Source organism: Coloeus monedula, assembly GCF_965178545.1.
Source record: "Coloeus monedula genome assembly, chromosome: 29".
NCBI lineage: Eukaryota > Metazoa > Chordata > Aves > Passeriformes > Corvidae > Coloeus > Coloeus monedula.
Window position 1 is genome coordinate 3,823,217 of NC_138809.1, and position 17,676 is coordinate 3,840,892.

Sequence of the window (17,676 nt, forward strand, 5' to 3'; positions counted from 1 at the left end):
TCCCAAGGAGCCAGACATCCCCAACTCCCTGGGATAACACCCAAAATTCCCCAAAAACACAGGAATACGAATCCAGGAGCGGGATCCTTGTGCTGGGAGAGGCATTTCCTTGGAATTCTACTCCTTTGGGATTTTTTTTCCTGGTTCTTTTCCTCTCCAGTCCTTAAAAAAAACCGGATCGGGAGGAAAAACGGGCGGAAAATCCCTTTAAAAAGCTGCAGCCACCCCATGGAACTGGAAAGGAATTATTCCCATGGATACCCAGGCAGGAATTAAACATTCCCAGGGTTTTTTCCTGGCTTTTTTTCCCCACTTTTTCCCCACCTCCGACCCGGCAGAAAAATCCGATTTTATAATTCCAGTTGTTAAAAAAAAAAAAAAAAAAAAAAAAAAAAAAAAGAAAAAAAATCCCAAAATTCCCGGCCTAGAGCTGGATCCGAGTGGGAAAAAGGAGCCCCCGCAGGCGGCTTTTCCCAGATTTTTCCTCTGGAATTCCATAAAGATGACGGGCACGAATGGATTTGGAATTAATGAGATTTAGTTCGGGGGGGGCTTTAATACAATAACGGATTTCTTGGGATTCATGGAAAAGCTGCCGGGGTTAAGTGGCCGCGTCCCTTTGCTGTGACCTGACCAGCTGGAAAAGGTTCTGGAAAAGAAGGAAGAAGGGACAACGTGAAGGCGGCAGAACCCGGAGAACGGGGAATTCCCACTGGATTTGTGGGAAAACGGGACGGAGGAGAGGCTGGGAATGCCGGGAATGCCTCAAATCCCGCCTTGGGTTATCCCAGCCCCAGGGTTAAGCCCCGTTTGATGCTCCCAGAGAATTCCCAGCTCCCAAAAGCAGGACGGGAAAAGGGAAGGATTCCCTCCCTGCCCTCGGGGATCCCAGGAAAAGGACGGAGGCTTCGGTTTTCCCAAAAAAACCCCAGGAGCAGCCGGGATTTAAACACCTCCCCCTTCCCAAATCAGCTGCTCCAGGGGAAATCCCAATCCGGGAATGGGCTGGGAAGGGCTTTAGGGGCCCTCTTTTCCCACTTTTATCCCAGATTTATCCCAATTATTTCCACTCCAGGAAGCTTTTCCCAGATTTATCCCAGTCCCACCTGCAGGAGGCTTTTCCCACACCTACCCCACTCTTATCCCAGTTCATTCCCATCTCCATGAGGTGGCTTTTCCCAGATTTTTCCCCAGTTCATCCCGGTCATTCCCCCCTCCAGGAATTTTCCCCACAGCTGCAGCTCCTTTTTCCAGCTGCACCTCAATCATTTTCCCCTCTGGAGCCCTCCTGCTTTTCCCCATCCCGGGATTCCCCGGGCATTCCCTGCGGGAGCCGGACTTGAGGCCCAGGAACTCCAGCTCCTGCTGGGAACCCCCTGGAAAAGTTGGGAATTCTCACCTCCTTCCTCCACTTGAGCTCGCAGAACACCCGCTCGAAGCACTCGTGCATGTAATTGAACTGCCGGGGAAAACGGGAACTCGGGAATATCCCGGGAAATCCAGGAGATCCAGGGGCAGGGAGGAGCTCCGGGTGGGAATCAGCCTCTCCTGGGATTGACCTCCAGGACCACCCCCCCAACTCCTCCCTTCCCAAAAACGGCCGCGGGGATTCCGGGCGGGATCGGGACACTCACGTAGGGGGTGAAGATCTTGACCCAGCGCGGTTTCTTCTCGCCGCGCGCGTACTCGAAGCAGAAGGCCATGCCCTCCTCGTCCGTGTCCCACCGCTGCATCTCCTCCCACTCGAACGCGATCACCTGGTTCTGCGGGAATTCCGACTCCGCGTGGGCCGGGAACGGGGCCGGGAATGGGGCTGGGAACGGGGCCGGGCGCGGAGCAGGGGCACGGGGGGAGCCCCGGAACGCCGGGGGAGCGCCGGGATCGGGGACGCCTCGGGAGCGCTCCGGGGGTGAGGGGAGAGGTGGATTTGTCTCGGATGATTCCCAGATTATCCTGGAGAGCAACGGCTGCGCTTCCCAAATGCCACCGGAGACCTCAGGAGCCGCCGGGGATGTGGGGACGTGGGGCAGGCGTAACTCCAGGGCGGGAGGTCAGGGATGACCCCAGGGACATCGGGGATGGTCCCGGGGATCTGGGGACACCACAGAGGTGCAAATCCAAGGCGTGGGGTCAGGGATCCGGGACCCCCAGGGGTCTGGGATCTGGGAGGTCGGGGAGGAGCCCGGGGTGAGCCCCGAGGAACCGGGACGAGCCCGCGGGAGTGGAAACCCGGCGACGGCGCAGATCCGAAGCCGCGGGGTCGGGGCCGGCGCCGCCGGAATTCCGGGGATGCCGAGTACCTCGAGCTGCCCCTCCTCGGTGCAGGCGTGCAGCTTGAAGTGGCGGATGCTGATGGCCGAGATGACGTGGCCCTTGCGCCGCGAGTCGCAGGAGCAGTGCGGGAAGGTGATCTCGTTGTAGCCCTCGCACGTCCGCAGCATGTTCAGGTACTGCGGGAACAGAATTCCAGGGATTCGCCGGGATACGGATCCCAGAGGGATCCCGGAATGGTTGGGATGGAGGGGACCTTAAATCCCACCTCCATCCCACGGGCAGGGACATTCCCGCTGTCCCAGGTGGCTCCAGGGATGAGGAATCCATGGAATCACCCGGGCCAGGCTCCGGGATTCATCCCTCAAATCCCATCGGAGCCAGCCCAGGGAATCCCGGAATGGTTTGGCTGGGAAGGGACATCTGATCCCACCCCAATCCCAAGGGCAGGGACGCCTTCCCCTATCCCAGGTGGCTCCAGCCTGGCCTTGGACACTTCCAGGGATGTGGGATCCAGGGAATCACCTGGGCCAGGGCCTCCCCCCCTCCTCCCAGGAAAGGATTTATCCCTAAAATCCCCTCTGAATCCACAGAATCCTGCAACGATTTGGGTTGGAAGGACCTTAAAGATCCTTAAAAATCCATGTTCAGGGACATTCCCACTGTCCCAACCTGGCCTTGGCCACTTCCAGGGGTGGGGAAATCCAGGAATTCTCTGGATAAGCCATTCCAGAGCCTCGCCCAGGGCCCCGCTCCCGGGAAAGGCCGGGGTCACTCACCATGACCATCTTCCTCTGCTCGCAGAGCTTCTGCAGCTGGTAGGATTTCTCCTCGGCTTTGATGTAGCCTTTCTTGACATCATCAACGGCCTGGAAAGAGGGGGAAAAACTGGGAAAAATCGGGAAAAATCCGGGAATTCGGGATTGGAGGAGGAGGAGGAGCCAGCTCCCGCTTCACCCTCAGGGGTTCTGATCCCAAATTCCAGCCCCAAAAAGGCTCCAAGGTGGGGTTTTCCCATCCCAGTTCCACGACGGCCTCGGGGAGGTGCTGGAATATCCACAGGGAGTTTGGGAAAAGGTTCCTCGGGATGGGAGGATGCATTTGGGAAGGCTGGGGATGCTTGGGACTTGGGCACTGGAATGTTGGTGGGAAAAGGGGTTTTCCCATTTAAAGCAGGGAAAGGGGATTTTCCTTCGGGACTGAGCCCCTTCCCAACTTCCAAAGGGAGGAAACTGGGAAAATTCCAGGCTGGGAGACCAAATATTGGAAAATCACTGATTTCATATCAATTTTATATCCATTTAGATCCCTTTATTCCAGGAAAATGCAGGGTCGGCCTCTTTTCCCAGGGAACAACCGGAGGAACAGGCCCCAGGTCGGGCCAGGTGGGATAACGGGGAGAATTCCATGAGAAACGGGCGGAATTCCCAAAGTCGGGATCGACCCCCGGGCTCAGCCACCTCCCGGCGACCTTTCCTGAGGCCAACGGGTATTCCAGCGGAATTCCAGCTGGGAACTCCTCACCTGGGGGATCCTGGGGCGCCTCAAAAACTTCGGGGTTGCCTCGATCCCACCGGAAACAACCAAAACTCCCCGATTTTCCCACCGAGCCCCAACTCCGGCGCTCCCCAGAGGCCTCCCCCGGCGCTCCCCGGGAATTCCGGGCGGGAATTCCGCACCTGGTGGAAGAAGTAGGCGACGGCCAGGTCGTTGTCGTTGAGCAGCGCCTCCTCCTCGGTGGTGAAGAGCCACTTGCGCAGCGTCAGGCACGTCCCCGGCACGGCCGAGGTGTAGTTCTGCACGTAGAGCTTGTGTGGGAACTCGTTGGGAGCCAACTTCCGCACTGGGAAAAGCCGGGAAAAGCACAGGAATGGCGAGGCCGGGCCGTGGGCACGGCGGGGATCCCAGGGCGGCCGAAAAATCGGCGTCGGAACCTCAAAGTCTACCAAAATGACCCCCCCAAATCCTCCAAAAGGATCCCAAAATCCTCCAAAAGGATCCCAAATCCTCCAAAATGACCCCCAAATCCTACAAAATGACCCCCAAAATCCTCCAAAATGACCCCCAAAATCCTCCAAAAGGATCCCAAATCCTCCAAAATGACCCCCAAAATCCTCCAAAATGACCCCCAAAATCCTCCAAAATGACCCCAAAATCCTCCAAAATGACCCCAAATCCTACAAAATTCTCCCAAATCCTACAAAATGATCCCAAATCCTACAAAATGACCCCCAAAATCCTACGAAATGACCCCCAAAATCCTACGAAATGACCCCCAAATCCTCCAAAATTATCCCAAATCCTCCAAAATGACCCCCAAATCCTCCAAAATGACCCCCAAATCCTCCAAAATGACCCCCAAAGTCCTCCAAAATGACCCCAAATCCTACAAAATTCTCCCAAATCCTACAAAATTATCCCAAATCCTACAAAATGACCCCAAAATCCTCCAAAATTATCCCAAATCCACCAAAATGATCCCAAATCCTTCCAGAATTGATCCCAAATCCACCAAAACGATCCCAAATCCTTCCAGAATTGATCCCAAATCCACCAAAACGATCCCAAATCCTTCCAAAATGACACCAAACCTTCCCAAATGGCTCCCAAATCCCCCCAGATGACCCCAAGGGCACAGGTCAGGGTGGAGCCGCCATCCCAGGAACTATCCCAGAAACTCCTGGAAGCGGCCCCTGGGTTGGGATTCACCCTTGGGATCGGCCCCTGGGTTGGGATTCGCCCTTGGGATCGGCCCCTGGGTTGGGATTCACCCTTGGGATCGGCCCCTGGGTTGGGATTCACCCTTGGGATCAGCCCCTGGGCTGGGATTCGCCCTTGGGATCGGCCCCTGGGCTGGGATTCACCCTTGGGATCGGCCCCTGGGCTGGGATTCGCCCTTGGGATCGGCCCCTGGGCTGGGATTCGCCCTTAGGATCGGCCCCTGGGCTGGGATTCACCCTTGGGATCGGCCCCTGGGCTGGGATTCGCCCTTGGGATCGGCCCCTGGGCTGGGATTCGCCCTTGGGATCGGCCCCTGGGTTGGGATTCACCCTTGGGATCAGCCTGGATCGCAGGGATCCTTTCCCCCGCCCCAGGGCCCCATCCCTGCGGGTCGGGGCGGCCGCTCCCGCGGCGCTCGGCGCTCACCGAAGGAGTGGTTGATGACCTCGAAGAGCGCGAAGTAGTTGGCGGTGACGCTGTCCATGCCCACCTTGGCAGCCACCGCCTGGGAAACGCCGGGAAAGCGGGATCAGCGCCGGCCGCCCGCCCCCGAGAGCTCCCCGGAATTCCCAAAAAACCGCTTTTGAGGAGGTTTTTTTAGGGATTCTCCCCCCCATTCTTCCAGCTGTTCCCAGGGGGAGGTTGAGGCTGGGATCCAGCTCGGATTCCCGAGGGGAAAATTCCCACCGGGGATCATCCCGTGGTTGAAAGTCAGCGGGAAATTCCAGGGGTTTTGTCCCCAGCCTGCCCAAATCCCATTTATCCAAGGGATTCTGGACTTCCTGCTCTTTTCCAGGGAAATTTGGAACTTCTTCTTCCAAAGGGTCTCCCCCTTGCGTGCTTTTATTCCCTAAAATCCACAGATCTGATGGATCCATGGGGAACCCATGGGATAACCTGGGCCAGGGTCCGGAATTTATCCCTAAAATCCTCTAAAAGTGGGGGAAATCCAGGCAGGAAAGGAGGAAATTCCAGGTGGGAAAGAGGAAAATCCAGCGGGGGGGAAGGAAAGTGGAGGTGAAGGGGTGGAAACTGCAGGTGGGAAGGGCTCACCTGGTACACCTGGTCCGTGGTGCTGTTCTTCTTCACCCTCACCGTCACCGTGGTGACGTCCGGGAGCGCCACGCGCAGCTCCACGTCGGAGACGCCGTTGTAATTCTGGGAAAAAGGGAAAAATCCCCAGAAAAGTCAACAAACCCACGTTTGTTTTTTTCACGGGGATTTGGGATCCCTCCAAAATCCCGCAGCGGGAAGAGGGGCGGGGTTGGGTTCTTCTCCAGGTTGTGCCAGGGGAGGTCCGGGTGGGATATTTGGGAAAATTCCTCTGCGGAATTCCGGCGTTCCTTCGCGGCCTGGGCAGGGGTGGAATTCCATCCCTGGAATTGTCCCAAAATTGGGGATTTCAGGATCCAGATGGATTCAGCCTCTGGAATTCCCAGGCTGCCCCCCTGAGCTGCTCATTCCCAGCCTGCTCCCTGTATCCCGAAGGACTGTGGGGTTTGGAGGAATTCTGGGAGCTTGGGATGAATCAAATCCATCCAAAACAGGTGGAATTGTCCCAAAACATCCACGGATGTGGCACTCGGGGACACGGATTGGGGGGGCCTCGGGGACAGCTGGATATGAGGAGCTCCGAGGGCTTTTCCAACCCTGGCATTCCATGGAAGGCCTCGGAAGCTTTTTCCCATGGAATTCTGTTGGGCCACGCCTCAAACCCATAAAATACAGGCGGGATTGTCCCAAAACCCCATGGATGCGGCACTCGGGACACGGATCGGGGGTGGCCTGGGGGACGGGTGGGCAGGAGGGGTTTCCCCACCTCGGCGCTTCCATGGAAGGGGTTCTTCCCATGGAATTCCGCGCGATGACGCCACTCACCTCGTCCGACTCCGACAGGAATTCCTGCATGATGTCGCTCTCGCCGATGACCCGGATGGAGCACACTGCGGGACACGCGGGACGTCACCGGGATCCGCCCCTGGGATCCACCACCGGGATCCGCCCCCGGGATCCGCCCCCGGGATCCACCCCCGGGATCCGCCCCCGGGATCCACCACCGGGATCCGCCACCGGGATCCACCACCGGGATCCGCCCCCGGGATCCACCCCCGGGATCCGCCCCCGGGATCCACCCCTGGGATCCGCCCCCGGGATCCGCCCCTGGGATCCGCCCCCGGGATCCGCCACCGGGATCCACCACCGGGATCTGCGGCAACGTCCCCCTCCGGAGCACCCCAACATCCCCTTCCCAACATCCCGGTGCGTCCCGAGGGGAATTCCTGCCCCGGGTCACCTCCGGGTCACCTCCTGTCCCCAGGTCACTGCTAACTCCGTGTTCTCCCTGTCCCGGTGTCCCCCCATGGATCCAGAACCTCTCCAAGGTGACTGAATGTCCTCTGGGTCACCTCCTGTCCCTGGGTCACCTCCGGGTCACCTCTGGGTCACCTCCTGTCCCTGGGTCACCTCCGGGTCACCTCTGGGTCACCTCCTGTCCCTGGGTCCCCTCTGGGTCCCCTCTGGGTCACCTCCTGTCCCTGGGTCACCTCTGGGTCACCTCTGGGTCCCCTCCTGTCCCTGGGTCACCTCTGGGTCACCTCTGGGTCACCTCCTGTCCCTGGGTCACCTCTGGGTCACCTCTGGGTCACCTCTGGGTCCCCTCCTGTCCCTGGGTCACCTCTGGGTCACCTCTGGGTCCCCTCCTGTCCCTGGGTCACCTCCGGCTCCCCTCCTGCCCCTGCTGCCTCCCCATGTTCCATGTCCTGGTGGCCCCCCACGGATCCAGACCCTCTCCAAGGCGGATCCAAGGAGCTCCACCCCCCAATCCCACCCAAGCGGGGCGAAACCCCCCCTCGCCAGCCCCGAACCCCGCCCGTGGCGATCCCGGCTCCGCACCCTTCTCCAGGTACTCCTCCAGGCCCCTCCGGCGGGCGTCCAGCTGCTGCTCGGACAGCGAGAACGGCCACTTGCCGGGCAGGCGCGGGAAGGTGAAGTTGGTGAATTCCCGCTTCAGGTTCTGGTGCAGGATGGCGAATTCCCGGTAGCGCTTGGAGCACAGCTGGCGCCCGGCCATGTACACGTTGTACACCTGGGGAGCGTTCCCGAACATTCCCAGGAATTCCCCAGAAACTCCCAAACGTTCCCAGAAATTCCCCAGAAATTCCCAAGCGGTCCCGAACATTCCCCAGAAATTCCCCAGAAATTCCCAAACGTTCCCAGAAATTCCCCAGAAATTCCCAAACGTTCCTGAACATTCCCAGGAGTTCCCCAAAAACTCCCAAGCGTTCCCAAACATTCCCAGAAATTCCCAAATGTTCCCAAGTATTAGCAAATGTTCCCAAATGTTCCCAAAAATTCCCAAACGCTTGCCACAGCTCAGCCGCGCTCACCCTTGTGGAAAGAGGGGTTGGGGAATGAGGAGGGATTTTGGGGTGAGGATGGATTTGGGGCAAACCCCTGCTAATTTAGGCAAAACCCTGCTAATTTGGGCAAACCCCTGCCATTTTGGGCAAAATCCTGCCATTTTGGGGCAAAACCCCTGCCATTTTGGGGCAAAACCCTGCCATTTTAGGGCAAAACCCTGCTAATTTAAGGGCAAAACCCTGCTATTTTTTGGGGCAAACCCTGCCATTTTGGGGCAAAACCCTACCATTTGGGGCAAAACCCTGCTATTTGAGGGAAACCCCTGCCATTTGGGGCAAAACCCTGCCATTTTGGGGCAAAACCCCTGCCATTTGAGGGCAAAACCGTGCTATTTTTTGGGGAAAACCCTGCCATTTTGGGGCAAAACCCTACCATTTGGGGCAAAACCCTGCTATTTGAGGGAAAACCCTGCCATTTTAGGGCAAAACCCTGCTAATTTGAGGGCAAAACGCTGCAATTTGAGGGAAACCCCTGCCATTTTAGGGCAAAACAGTGCTATTTTTTGGGGCAAACCCAGCCATTTTGGGGCAAAACCCTACCATTTGGGGCAAAACCCTGCTATTTGAGGGAAACCCCTGCCATTTTGGGGCAAAACCCTGCCATTTTGGGGCAAAACCCCTGCCATTTGGGGCAAAACCCCTGCCATTTGGGGCAAACCCCTGCCATTTTGGGGCAAACCCCTGCTAATTTGAGGGCAAAACGCTGCAATTTGAGGGAAACCCCTGCCATTTGAGGGCAAAACAGTGCTATTTTTTGGGGAAAACCCTGCCATTTTGGGGCAAAACCCTACCATTTGGGGCAAAACCCTGCTATTTGAGGGAAACCCCTGCCATTTTGGGGCAAAACCCCTGCCATTTGAGGGCAAAACCCTGCTATTTTTTGGGGCAAACCCTGCCATTTTGGGGCAAAACCCTACCATTTTGGGGCAAAACCCTGCTATTTGAGGGAAACCCCTGCCATTTGGGGCAAAACCCTGCCATTTTGGGCAAAACCCCTGCCATTTGGGGCAAACCCCTGCCATTTTGGGGCAAAACCCTGCTAATTTGAGGGCAAAACGCTGCAATTTGAGGGAAACCCCTGCCATTTTGGGGCAAAACCCCTGCCATTTGAGGGCAAAACCCTGCTATTTTTTGGGGCAAACCCTGCCATTTTGGGGCAAAACCCTACCATTTTGGGGCAAAACCCTGCTATTTGAGGGAAACCCCTGCCATTTTGGGGCAAAACCCTGCCATTTTGGGGCAAAACCCCTGCCATTTGGGGCAAACCCCTGCCATTTTGGGGCAAAACCCTGCTAATTTGAGGGCAAAACACTGCAATTTGAGGGAAACCCCTGCCATTTGAGGGCAAAACTCTGCTATTTTTTGGGGAAAACCCTACCATTTGGGGCAAAACCCTGCTATTTGAGGGAAACCCCTGCCATTTGGGGCAAAACCCTGCAATTTGAGGGAAACCCCTGCCATTTGGGGCAAAACCCTGCAATTTGAGGGCAACCCCTGCCATTTTAGGGCAAAACCCTGCTAATTTGAGGGCAACCCCTGCCATTTTTGGGGCAAACCAATCCCCTCCTCCCCACAAACGAGCCAACCCGCAGCCCCGGGGCTCCCGCCGCGCTCCGAGCGCCGCGGCCGCCTCACCACGAACTTCTCTCCGTTCTGCTCCACGTGCTTGTAGGTGGGGATGGAGATGGGCACCGCCTGCTTCTCGCTGTAGTCGTAGAAGGCCTGGCCCAGCGGCTCCTCGGGCGGCTCCAGGCTCTCGGCCTCGTGCGGCGGCACCGAGAGCACGGTGAGCACCAGCTCCTTCTCGCCGGCGCGGATCAGATCCACCACCTGCTTGTGCGTGGCGCCTTCCACGTTCACCCCGTTCCTGCCGGGAGCAGAAAGGCCCAGATCCCTGCGGGATTCCCACCGACGGATTCGGGGCCGAGTCCCGCTGGGCTCGGGGCTTTGAGCTGGGGGGGAGCGGGGATGCAGCTCCGCTGCTTCGGTCAAATTCCTTAAGTGCTTAAGGATACTTGGGGTGTGGGAAATGTTTGGGATACGGAAAATGTTCGGGATACGGAAAATGTTTGGGATAAGGAAAATGTTTGGGATACGGAAAATGTTCGGGATATGGAAAATGTTCGGGATACGGAAAATATTTGGGATACGGAAAATGTTCGGGATAAGGAAAATGTTTGGGATAAGGAAAATATTTGGGATAAGGAAAATGTTCGGGATACGGAAAATGTTCGGGATAAGGAAAATATTTGGGATATGGAAAATGTTCAGGATAAGGAAAATGTTCGGGATAAGGAAAATGTTCGGGATAAGGAAAATATTTGGGATACGGAAAATGTTCGGGATAAGGAAAATGTTCAGGATAAGGAAAATATTTGGGATAAGGAAAATGTTTGGGATAAGGAAAATGTTCAGGATAAGGAAAATGTTCGGGATAAGGAAAATGTTCGGGATAAGGAAAATATTTGGGATACGGAAAATGTTCGGGATAAGGAAAATATTTGGGATAAGGAAAATGTTTGGGATAAGGAAAACGTTCGGGATACGGAAAACGTTCGGGACATTAAAAATACCTGGAGCATTAAAAAGTTCAGAATGTTTAAAATTAATGCTAAGTGCACTTAAATATGTAAGTTTATTTAAATGGGAGTTAATTTAAATTGAAATTTAAATTGGAGTTATTTTAAATATTCCGGATACTCCGAATGCTCCAATGTAGGTATTCCCAAACTATTTTCAGTATCCCGAGTATAAATAAATATTCCGATGAATTTCCAAGTGTTTTAAACATTCCAAATACTCCAACACAGATGTTCTGATTATTTTCAGTATTCCAAGTATTCCAAATTATTTCAGATATCCCAACGTGCTCTGGGAGCACGGCCAGGATCAGCTCCTCCCCCCCACCCGGCTCAGCTCCATCGCCTGCGTCCTCCCCGTCCCCATTCCCAAGACATTCCCCAGCTGCCTCGGAGACGAGGGATCCCCTCCCCAGAAATCCTTTGGGATGAGCCTGGAACAAACGAGCTGAGGGATTTCCCGATTCCCACTGAGGAATTTCTCCACCAAAACCCCTGGAATTGTCCTTCTCCCGTTCCCAGGATCCCTCGTGGGATTTGGCCTTCCATCCCCAGCTCTCATCGCTCCCATCCATCCCTTTTTATGGAATTTTCCCTCACGGGAATCACCCCAGAAAGGTCAGATCCGCACTGAAAATTCCGGGTGAGGGATCCAGGATTGAAAATCCCAACTTTTCCAGCAGCTGGAGAAGTTTCCTCCAGCTCCAACACGGCCCAGAGCCATCCAAACCTCTCAGAGCTTCCGTGTTATTCCAAGGAAAAGGGGTAACGGAGCAACCCTTGGATGTTTTCTCTCTGAAATTCTGGGAAGGGGCACAGACAGGACCCGGAATTCCCACAAGGCATCGTTTTATTCCCAAAAAATCCAGGCTCTCCATCGCTCCCAGAGGGTCTTCCCAAGCTCGGATGCTTCGCTGCTCGTGTCTCCAAGGCGTCAGAACTTTGGGATAAAGTCACCATGGCAACCGAGGCTGGAATCCAGGAAGGAAGGGAATGTCAAATCCAGGAGGGAAGCGCAGCAGCCGCGGATCCGCGGGATCCGGGAGCCTTTTCCCAAGAAAAAGGGACACCGGGATGCTCCTCAAGCTTCTGGCTCTGCTTGGAGCTGGAAAAGGATCCTTGAGGGAATCCAGGGAATGTGAGGGGAGCTGGGTTCCCCCGGAAAGGACATCCCGATCCCACAGACGACACCAGATCCAAGGGATCCTTTTCCATGGGATGGGAAACCGAGGAGAGCCATTCCCAGCACCATTCCAGGGGCAGCCTCGCCCGATAAATCCCTTTTTTTTTGGGAATGTGGAAGGGGCTCCCCCTCCAGAGCGGGAGCTTCCGGCACTTCCCGCTGCAGGATGGGGGAGTCTCCTTCCCCTTCATTCCAGCGGGAAAAGCTCGGGATTCCTTGGAGCTGGTTGGATTTCTCATGGAATTCCTCTTCCAGGGGCTCCCAAATACTCCCATCCCCCTTTTTCCAGGGAGCTGGGAGGAAGCTCCTCAGTCCATCCTCAAAATTCCCTGAATCTGTGGAAGGTGGTGTGGAAAACGTCTCCTCCAACAGCAGCTGGGCTGGGATCTGGGAATCCTCCATGGGGAAGCTGCTGGGAAAGGGCAGGAGATCCTGGGATCTGGGAATCCTCCATGGGGAAGCTGCTGGGAAAGGGCAGGAGATCCTGGGATCCGGGAATCCTCCTCAGGAAGCTGCTGGGAAAGGGCAGGAGATCCTGGGATCCGGGAATCCTCCTCAGGAAGAACGGATGAAGCAGAATTCCCATCACACCGACATGGATGGGTGAGCAAGGGCCCCGTGACACGGAAAACGTTCCAGGGCTCCCGTTCCGACAGGGAATGAGTCACTTTCCGCCAGGACTGTGGAAAATCCCCCGGCTCTGGGTCTGCCAGGGAAGTGGGGAAGGAGATTCCTGGGGATGGAGACCTCTGTGCTTGGATGGGGTGGATGAAGGATCCGAGGAATTCCAGAGGAAAGGAAGAGGAATCAGCTGCTGATCAGAGGGATTTTAGCATTTCCAGGCTGATCCAATCCACTCCCTAAGTTTTCCAAGGCTGAAGACCCCACTCAGAGCCTCCGGATGAGGAAATTCCCGCTGCCCATTCCCGGAGTGAATTCCCAGCAGCGCTGGGAATGCGCTGAGCCAGCAGCTCCCGCCTCCGGCACAGAGACCATTCCGGACTTTTCCAAGGCAGAGCCAGCTTCTCCCATCCCATGAAATGGGACCTGAGCCCATGGAGGGATGGAAAATCCCATCTCCCGAGGGAAAAGCCTTTGGCCTGGCACATAAACGTTGGGAAGACGCCGATTCCGGGGGTTATTCCATCAAAACCTGACTCCTTCCCGGTGCCGCGCCCATTCCGGAGGTTTCCCCACCACAGGAATGAGTCTGGTGGGATCCAGGATCCCCCAGCCCTGCCCATCCCACCTAAACCCGGCCATTGTCCCACCCAACGTTCGGGATAAATCCCTTTTTTCCTCTGTTCCGTCATTTCCCAGGCAGCTCCGGAGCTCCTCTTCCCGGTCGGATTAATCAGGATCGGCATTCCGGGCGCTAACCAAGAGCTCAGTTGGCTCCCGCCATCCGTCTCTGATGCCCTCGGGGATTCTGGAGCATTCCAGAGCCTCGGGAAGGCACAGGGATGAGCCGGATGCGGGATCCGGGAGGGAGGGATGGAAAAAGGACCTGGAGCGAGCGCGGGAGCATCCAGGCAGCACCTGGAGCATCGGATGAGGCTCAGGAAGAGGGGATTTTTCATGGAAAACACGCTCGGATGGGAGGTCTCGGGCTTTTCCAGGATAGGGATGAGCTGTGGAGTGCCAGAGCCACAGGTGAGCGACCACATCCCAGACATCCCCTGAAATCCCAGCAGGAATTCCTCAGGAGCGGAACAACCTCCTCGCTCAAGAACTCCCCTCCTCGGGCGGTCTGCCGGGAATTCCAGGAGGTGGGAACGGAATCCCGCAGGGAATAAACGCCCCCGAGACACCCCAGATCCGCCCGGCAGCTCCTCCCGGGAGTTCCCCGCCCTGGGCGCTCCGGAGGAACCGGGATGCGGATGGGCCCCCCCTCTCCCGGGCCGTTCCCGCTGCTCCCGGCGGGAGGAAGGGAAATCGGAGCTATTCTGGGAATCCCAGGTTATTGTTTGCTCCTCCGGCCGTGCCGGGGCTGGAATTCCAGGAGTTGGGGTTTCAAGGGATCCGAGGAGAACAGGGGGTGGGGCTGGGGGGTTTGGGGAGGATTGCGCAGGGGAAGGTGGGAATGTGGGAATGTAGAAAAAGAGGGATGCTGGAATGTGGGAATATAGGGGAACGGGAACGTAGGGGTGTTGGAATGCAGGGGTACTGGAATACCGGGATTTAGGGGTAATGGAATACAGGAATAGGGGATATTGGAATTTAGGGGTAATGGAATTTAGGAATATTGAAATACAGGAATGCAGGGCTGTTGGAATACTGAATTACTGGAATACAGGAATACTGGAATACTGAAATGCTGGAATACAGGGCTATTGGAATATTGGAATATCGGGATATTGGAACGTACAAGACACAGGGACAAATTAAAGCCACTTTTCCCAGGAAATAAATGGGTAAACCAAGAGGAAATTCCCAATTTTTCCAGCTTCCATAGGGATACCAGGAATTGGAGACCCCAGGCAAACCCTCCTCGTTAACCATCATTAAGCATCATTAACCTCACGGCTTAATTAATTCACAGCCCCGGGTCCTCACCTGGCACCAGCCACAAAATCCCAGAATTCCACCACCAGGCTCCAAACCTCCCTCTGACCCCAAACCCAGCGTTCGAAATATTCCCAAAAACGCCCCAAAATGAGGGAAAATTTCATCCCAACGCCCCCAAAACCCCTCCCCCCCCCAGCCTGGGAATGCTGCTCCCTCAACTTGGCTCATCCAGGTGCAGAATTCCTCCCGCTCCCAGCGCTTCTCCCGCACGGAAAAATCAAAGGATCGGGAATTTGGGTCAGCTGGGACAGAGCCAAATCCCAGCCGGGATTCCTGCGGGATTCACCGGCCACGGGCGGGTCCCGACAGCTCCTCACACCCCTCGGACATCCAGAGCTGGCAGCAAAGCATTCCTGCAGCTTGGAAATCCCAGGAATTAATCAGTAATTGGACTTAACCCGCCCGGAGCGAAGTGCAACGGCCAGAGGATCCGGAGGGATCCCTCAAAACCAACCCCTCCGCCGGGATTTGAGGGATTTCAGCCCGAAAGTCTCAGGATTTTTAGGTTTGGGGGGGAAAATGAGTTTCCACACAGCGGGAATATTCCCACGGGAAGGCGTTTTCCAGGTCAAAGTTACAATTTTGGGGCGGCAAAAAAAGCAGCAGCTGGAGAGCACAAGATGCAGGGATCCAGGATCGGGAGCTTTATCCCTAAAAATCCAAGGGGTTTATCCCTAAAAATGCCCCTCTGGCCTCCCCAGGAGGGTCCCCATGTTCAAATCCAAGGGTTCCCCCTTTAGAGGCTCCCGTAAAACCCCCCCAAACCCCCGGTGAAGGGTGGGGGGCTCAGCCCCCCTCTTTGGGACCCCCCAACTTCCAGTGAGGCTCAACCCCCTCAGAACCCCCCCAAAATCCCCCAAACCTCACAAGGACCTCACCAAGGGACCCTCAAAAGCCCCCTCAGGACCCCCCAAACTCCCAGCAAGGGCTGGGGGTCTCAGCCCCCTCCTCAGCACGGGACTCGCAGCCCCCTCAGGACCCCCCCATTTCCCCCTCAAACCTCACGAAACCCCCACCAAAGGACCCGCGGAGCCCTCAGGACCCCCCCAAACCCATCACGGGCCGGGGCTCCCAGCCCTCCTCACCCTCAGTTTCCTCAGGATCCTTTCAACACCCCCCAAACTTCACAAGAACCTCACCAAGGGACCCTCAGAGCCCCCTCAGGACACCCCAAATTTGCAACAAGGGCTGGGGGCTCATCCCCCCCTCACGACACCATCAGCAAAGGGCCCTCAGCCCCCTCAGGACCCCCAAATCCCCACCAAGGCCCGGGGGTCTCACCCCCCCCTCACGACACCCTCAGCAAGGGACCCTCGGCCCCCTCAGCACCCCCCAAACCTCCCCAAAGACCCCTCAGGGCCCCTCAAACCCCCACCAAGCGCCGGGGGGTCTCAATCCCCTTCATGACACCCTCACCAGACGACCCTCAGCCCCCTCAGCCCCCCCCCAAAGACCCCTCAGAGCCCCCTCATCCCTGCCCAGCCCCCTCAGAGCCCCCTCAGGACCCCCACGCCCGCCCTCCCCGGGTGTGTCCGTGTGTGCGCGGGGCGTTCCCGGGGCCGGGTGCCGGGGGGCTGTGGGTGGGCGGCCCCCCCGTACTCACACCTCCAGGATGCGGTCCCCCTTGCGCACCCCGGCGCGGTCGGCGGCCCCTCCGCCCAGCACGGCGCTGACGTGCTGCAGCGGCGCGTACAGCTCGCCGTTGATGCTGCGCAGCTGCCCGCCCTCGCTCACTTGCCCGCGGACGTTAAAGCCGTAACCGGACTCGGACTTGACGATGCGGACGACGCGGGGCCCGCCCGGGGGTCCCTCCCCGGCCCCGTTCCGCGCCCCCGGCCGCGCTTCGCCCTCCTCGTCCGCCATCTTGGCCTCCGCGCACGGCGCGCGTCACGAGACCGGGCCCGCGCCGGCCGCCGTAGGGATGCCCGCGCCCCCACCCCCGTGCCACGGGGTGCGATGGGAAATGGAGTCCGTGGAGCGGCCCAGCGCCGTTAGAGCGGCCCGGGCCGCGAGGGGTGATGGGAGATGTAGTCCGGGGCGAGGGAGAGGCGGGGAGAGTGCGGCGCATGCGCTGTGGGCGTGGGAATGGGGGTGTTGCCATGGGAACGGGGGCTGTTGTCATGGGAAGGGGGGGCTGTTACCATGGGAACGGAGGGGCTGTTACCGTGGGAATGGGGAGTACAGGTGCTGTGGGATCGGGGGGTTGTTACCATGGGAACCGGGGGGGCTGTTCCCGCTGGAATTGGGGGTGTGGGCGTGGGAATCGGGGTGTGGGCGTGGGAAGAGGGGGGTTGCCATGGGAATGAGGGGGTGTTGCCACGGGGACGAGGGAGTGTTGCCATGGGAATGTGAGGGTGTTGTTGCCATGGGAACGGGGACAGAGGGTGTGGGGACAGGGAGCTGTTGGCATGGGGATGGGGACTGTTGCCATGGAAACGGGATGCTGTTGCTGTGGGAATGGGGCGGGGTTGTTGCCATGGGAATGTGCGGGTGTTGTTGCCACGGAAACAGGGGGTGCAGTTTCCCCGGGAACAGGAAGGGGGCGCTGTTGGCGGCGGTGCTGTGCGGTGACGTCACTGGTGTGACGTCACACCGCCTCGCGAGGCAGCAGGTGGGCCCCAGCACTGGGGTGGGGGTCGAGGCCAGGCCTGGCGGGGCTGGGGCTTGGGGGGCCCCGGGGTCATTGCTGGGGCCAGGGGGGCTCAGAAGGACCAGGGGTCCGGGGGGCTCAGAGGTCCACGGGCCCCGTGGTCATTCCCAGGGGTCCTGGGGGCCCAGGGGTCACCACCAGGGCCAGAGGGTTCAGGGGTGTCACTGCCAGGGTGACAGAGGGACAGGGACAGGGAGAGGGACAGGGAGAGGGACAGGGACAGGGACAGGGACAGGGAAGGGACCCCCAGGGCTGTGTCACCCCCGGGGCTGTGTCACCCCTGGG

The 17,676-nt window shown here is 57.7% G+C and overlaps 1 protein-coding gene across 1 annotated transcript; it reads right to left on the reverse strand.

Annotated features, from left to right (window-relative positions):
• Window positions 1–417: 417 nt before the first annotated feature.
• SNX27 (sorting nexin 27) lies at window positions 418–16,604 on the reverse strand (the record flags this gene model as incomplete). Its single annotated transcript, XM_082298827.1, has 12 exons — window positions 418–649; window positions 1,400–1,459; window positions 1,635–1,763; window positions 2,301–2,450; window positions 3,051–3,140; window positions 3,951–4,114; window positions 5,419–5,497; window positions 6,046–6,150; window positions 6,871–6,935; window positions 7,885–8,077; window positions 10,047–10,278; window positions 16,345–16,604. The coding sequence occupies 12 exons, from the start codon at window positions 16,602–16,604 to the stop codon at window positions 602–604; spliced, it is 1,575 nt and encodes a 524-aa protein (XP_082154953.1). The 3' UTR covers window positions 418–601.
• Between the last annotated feature and the right edge of the window lie 1,072 nt (window positions 16,605–17,676).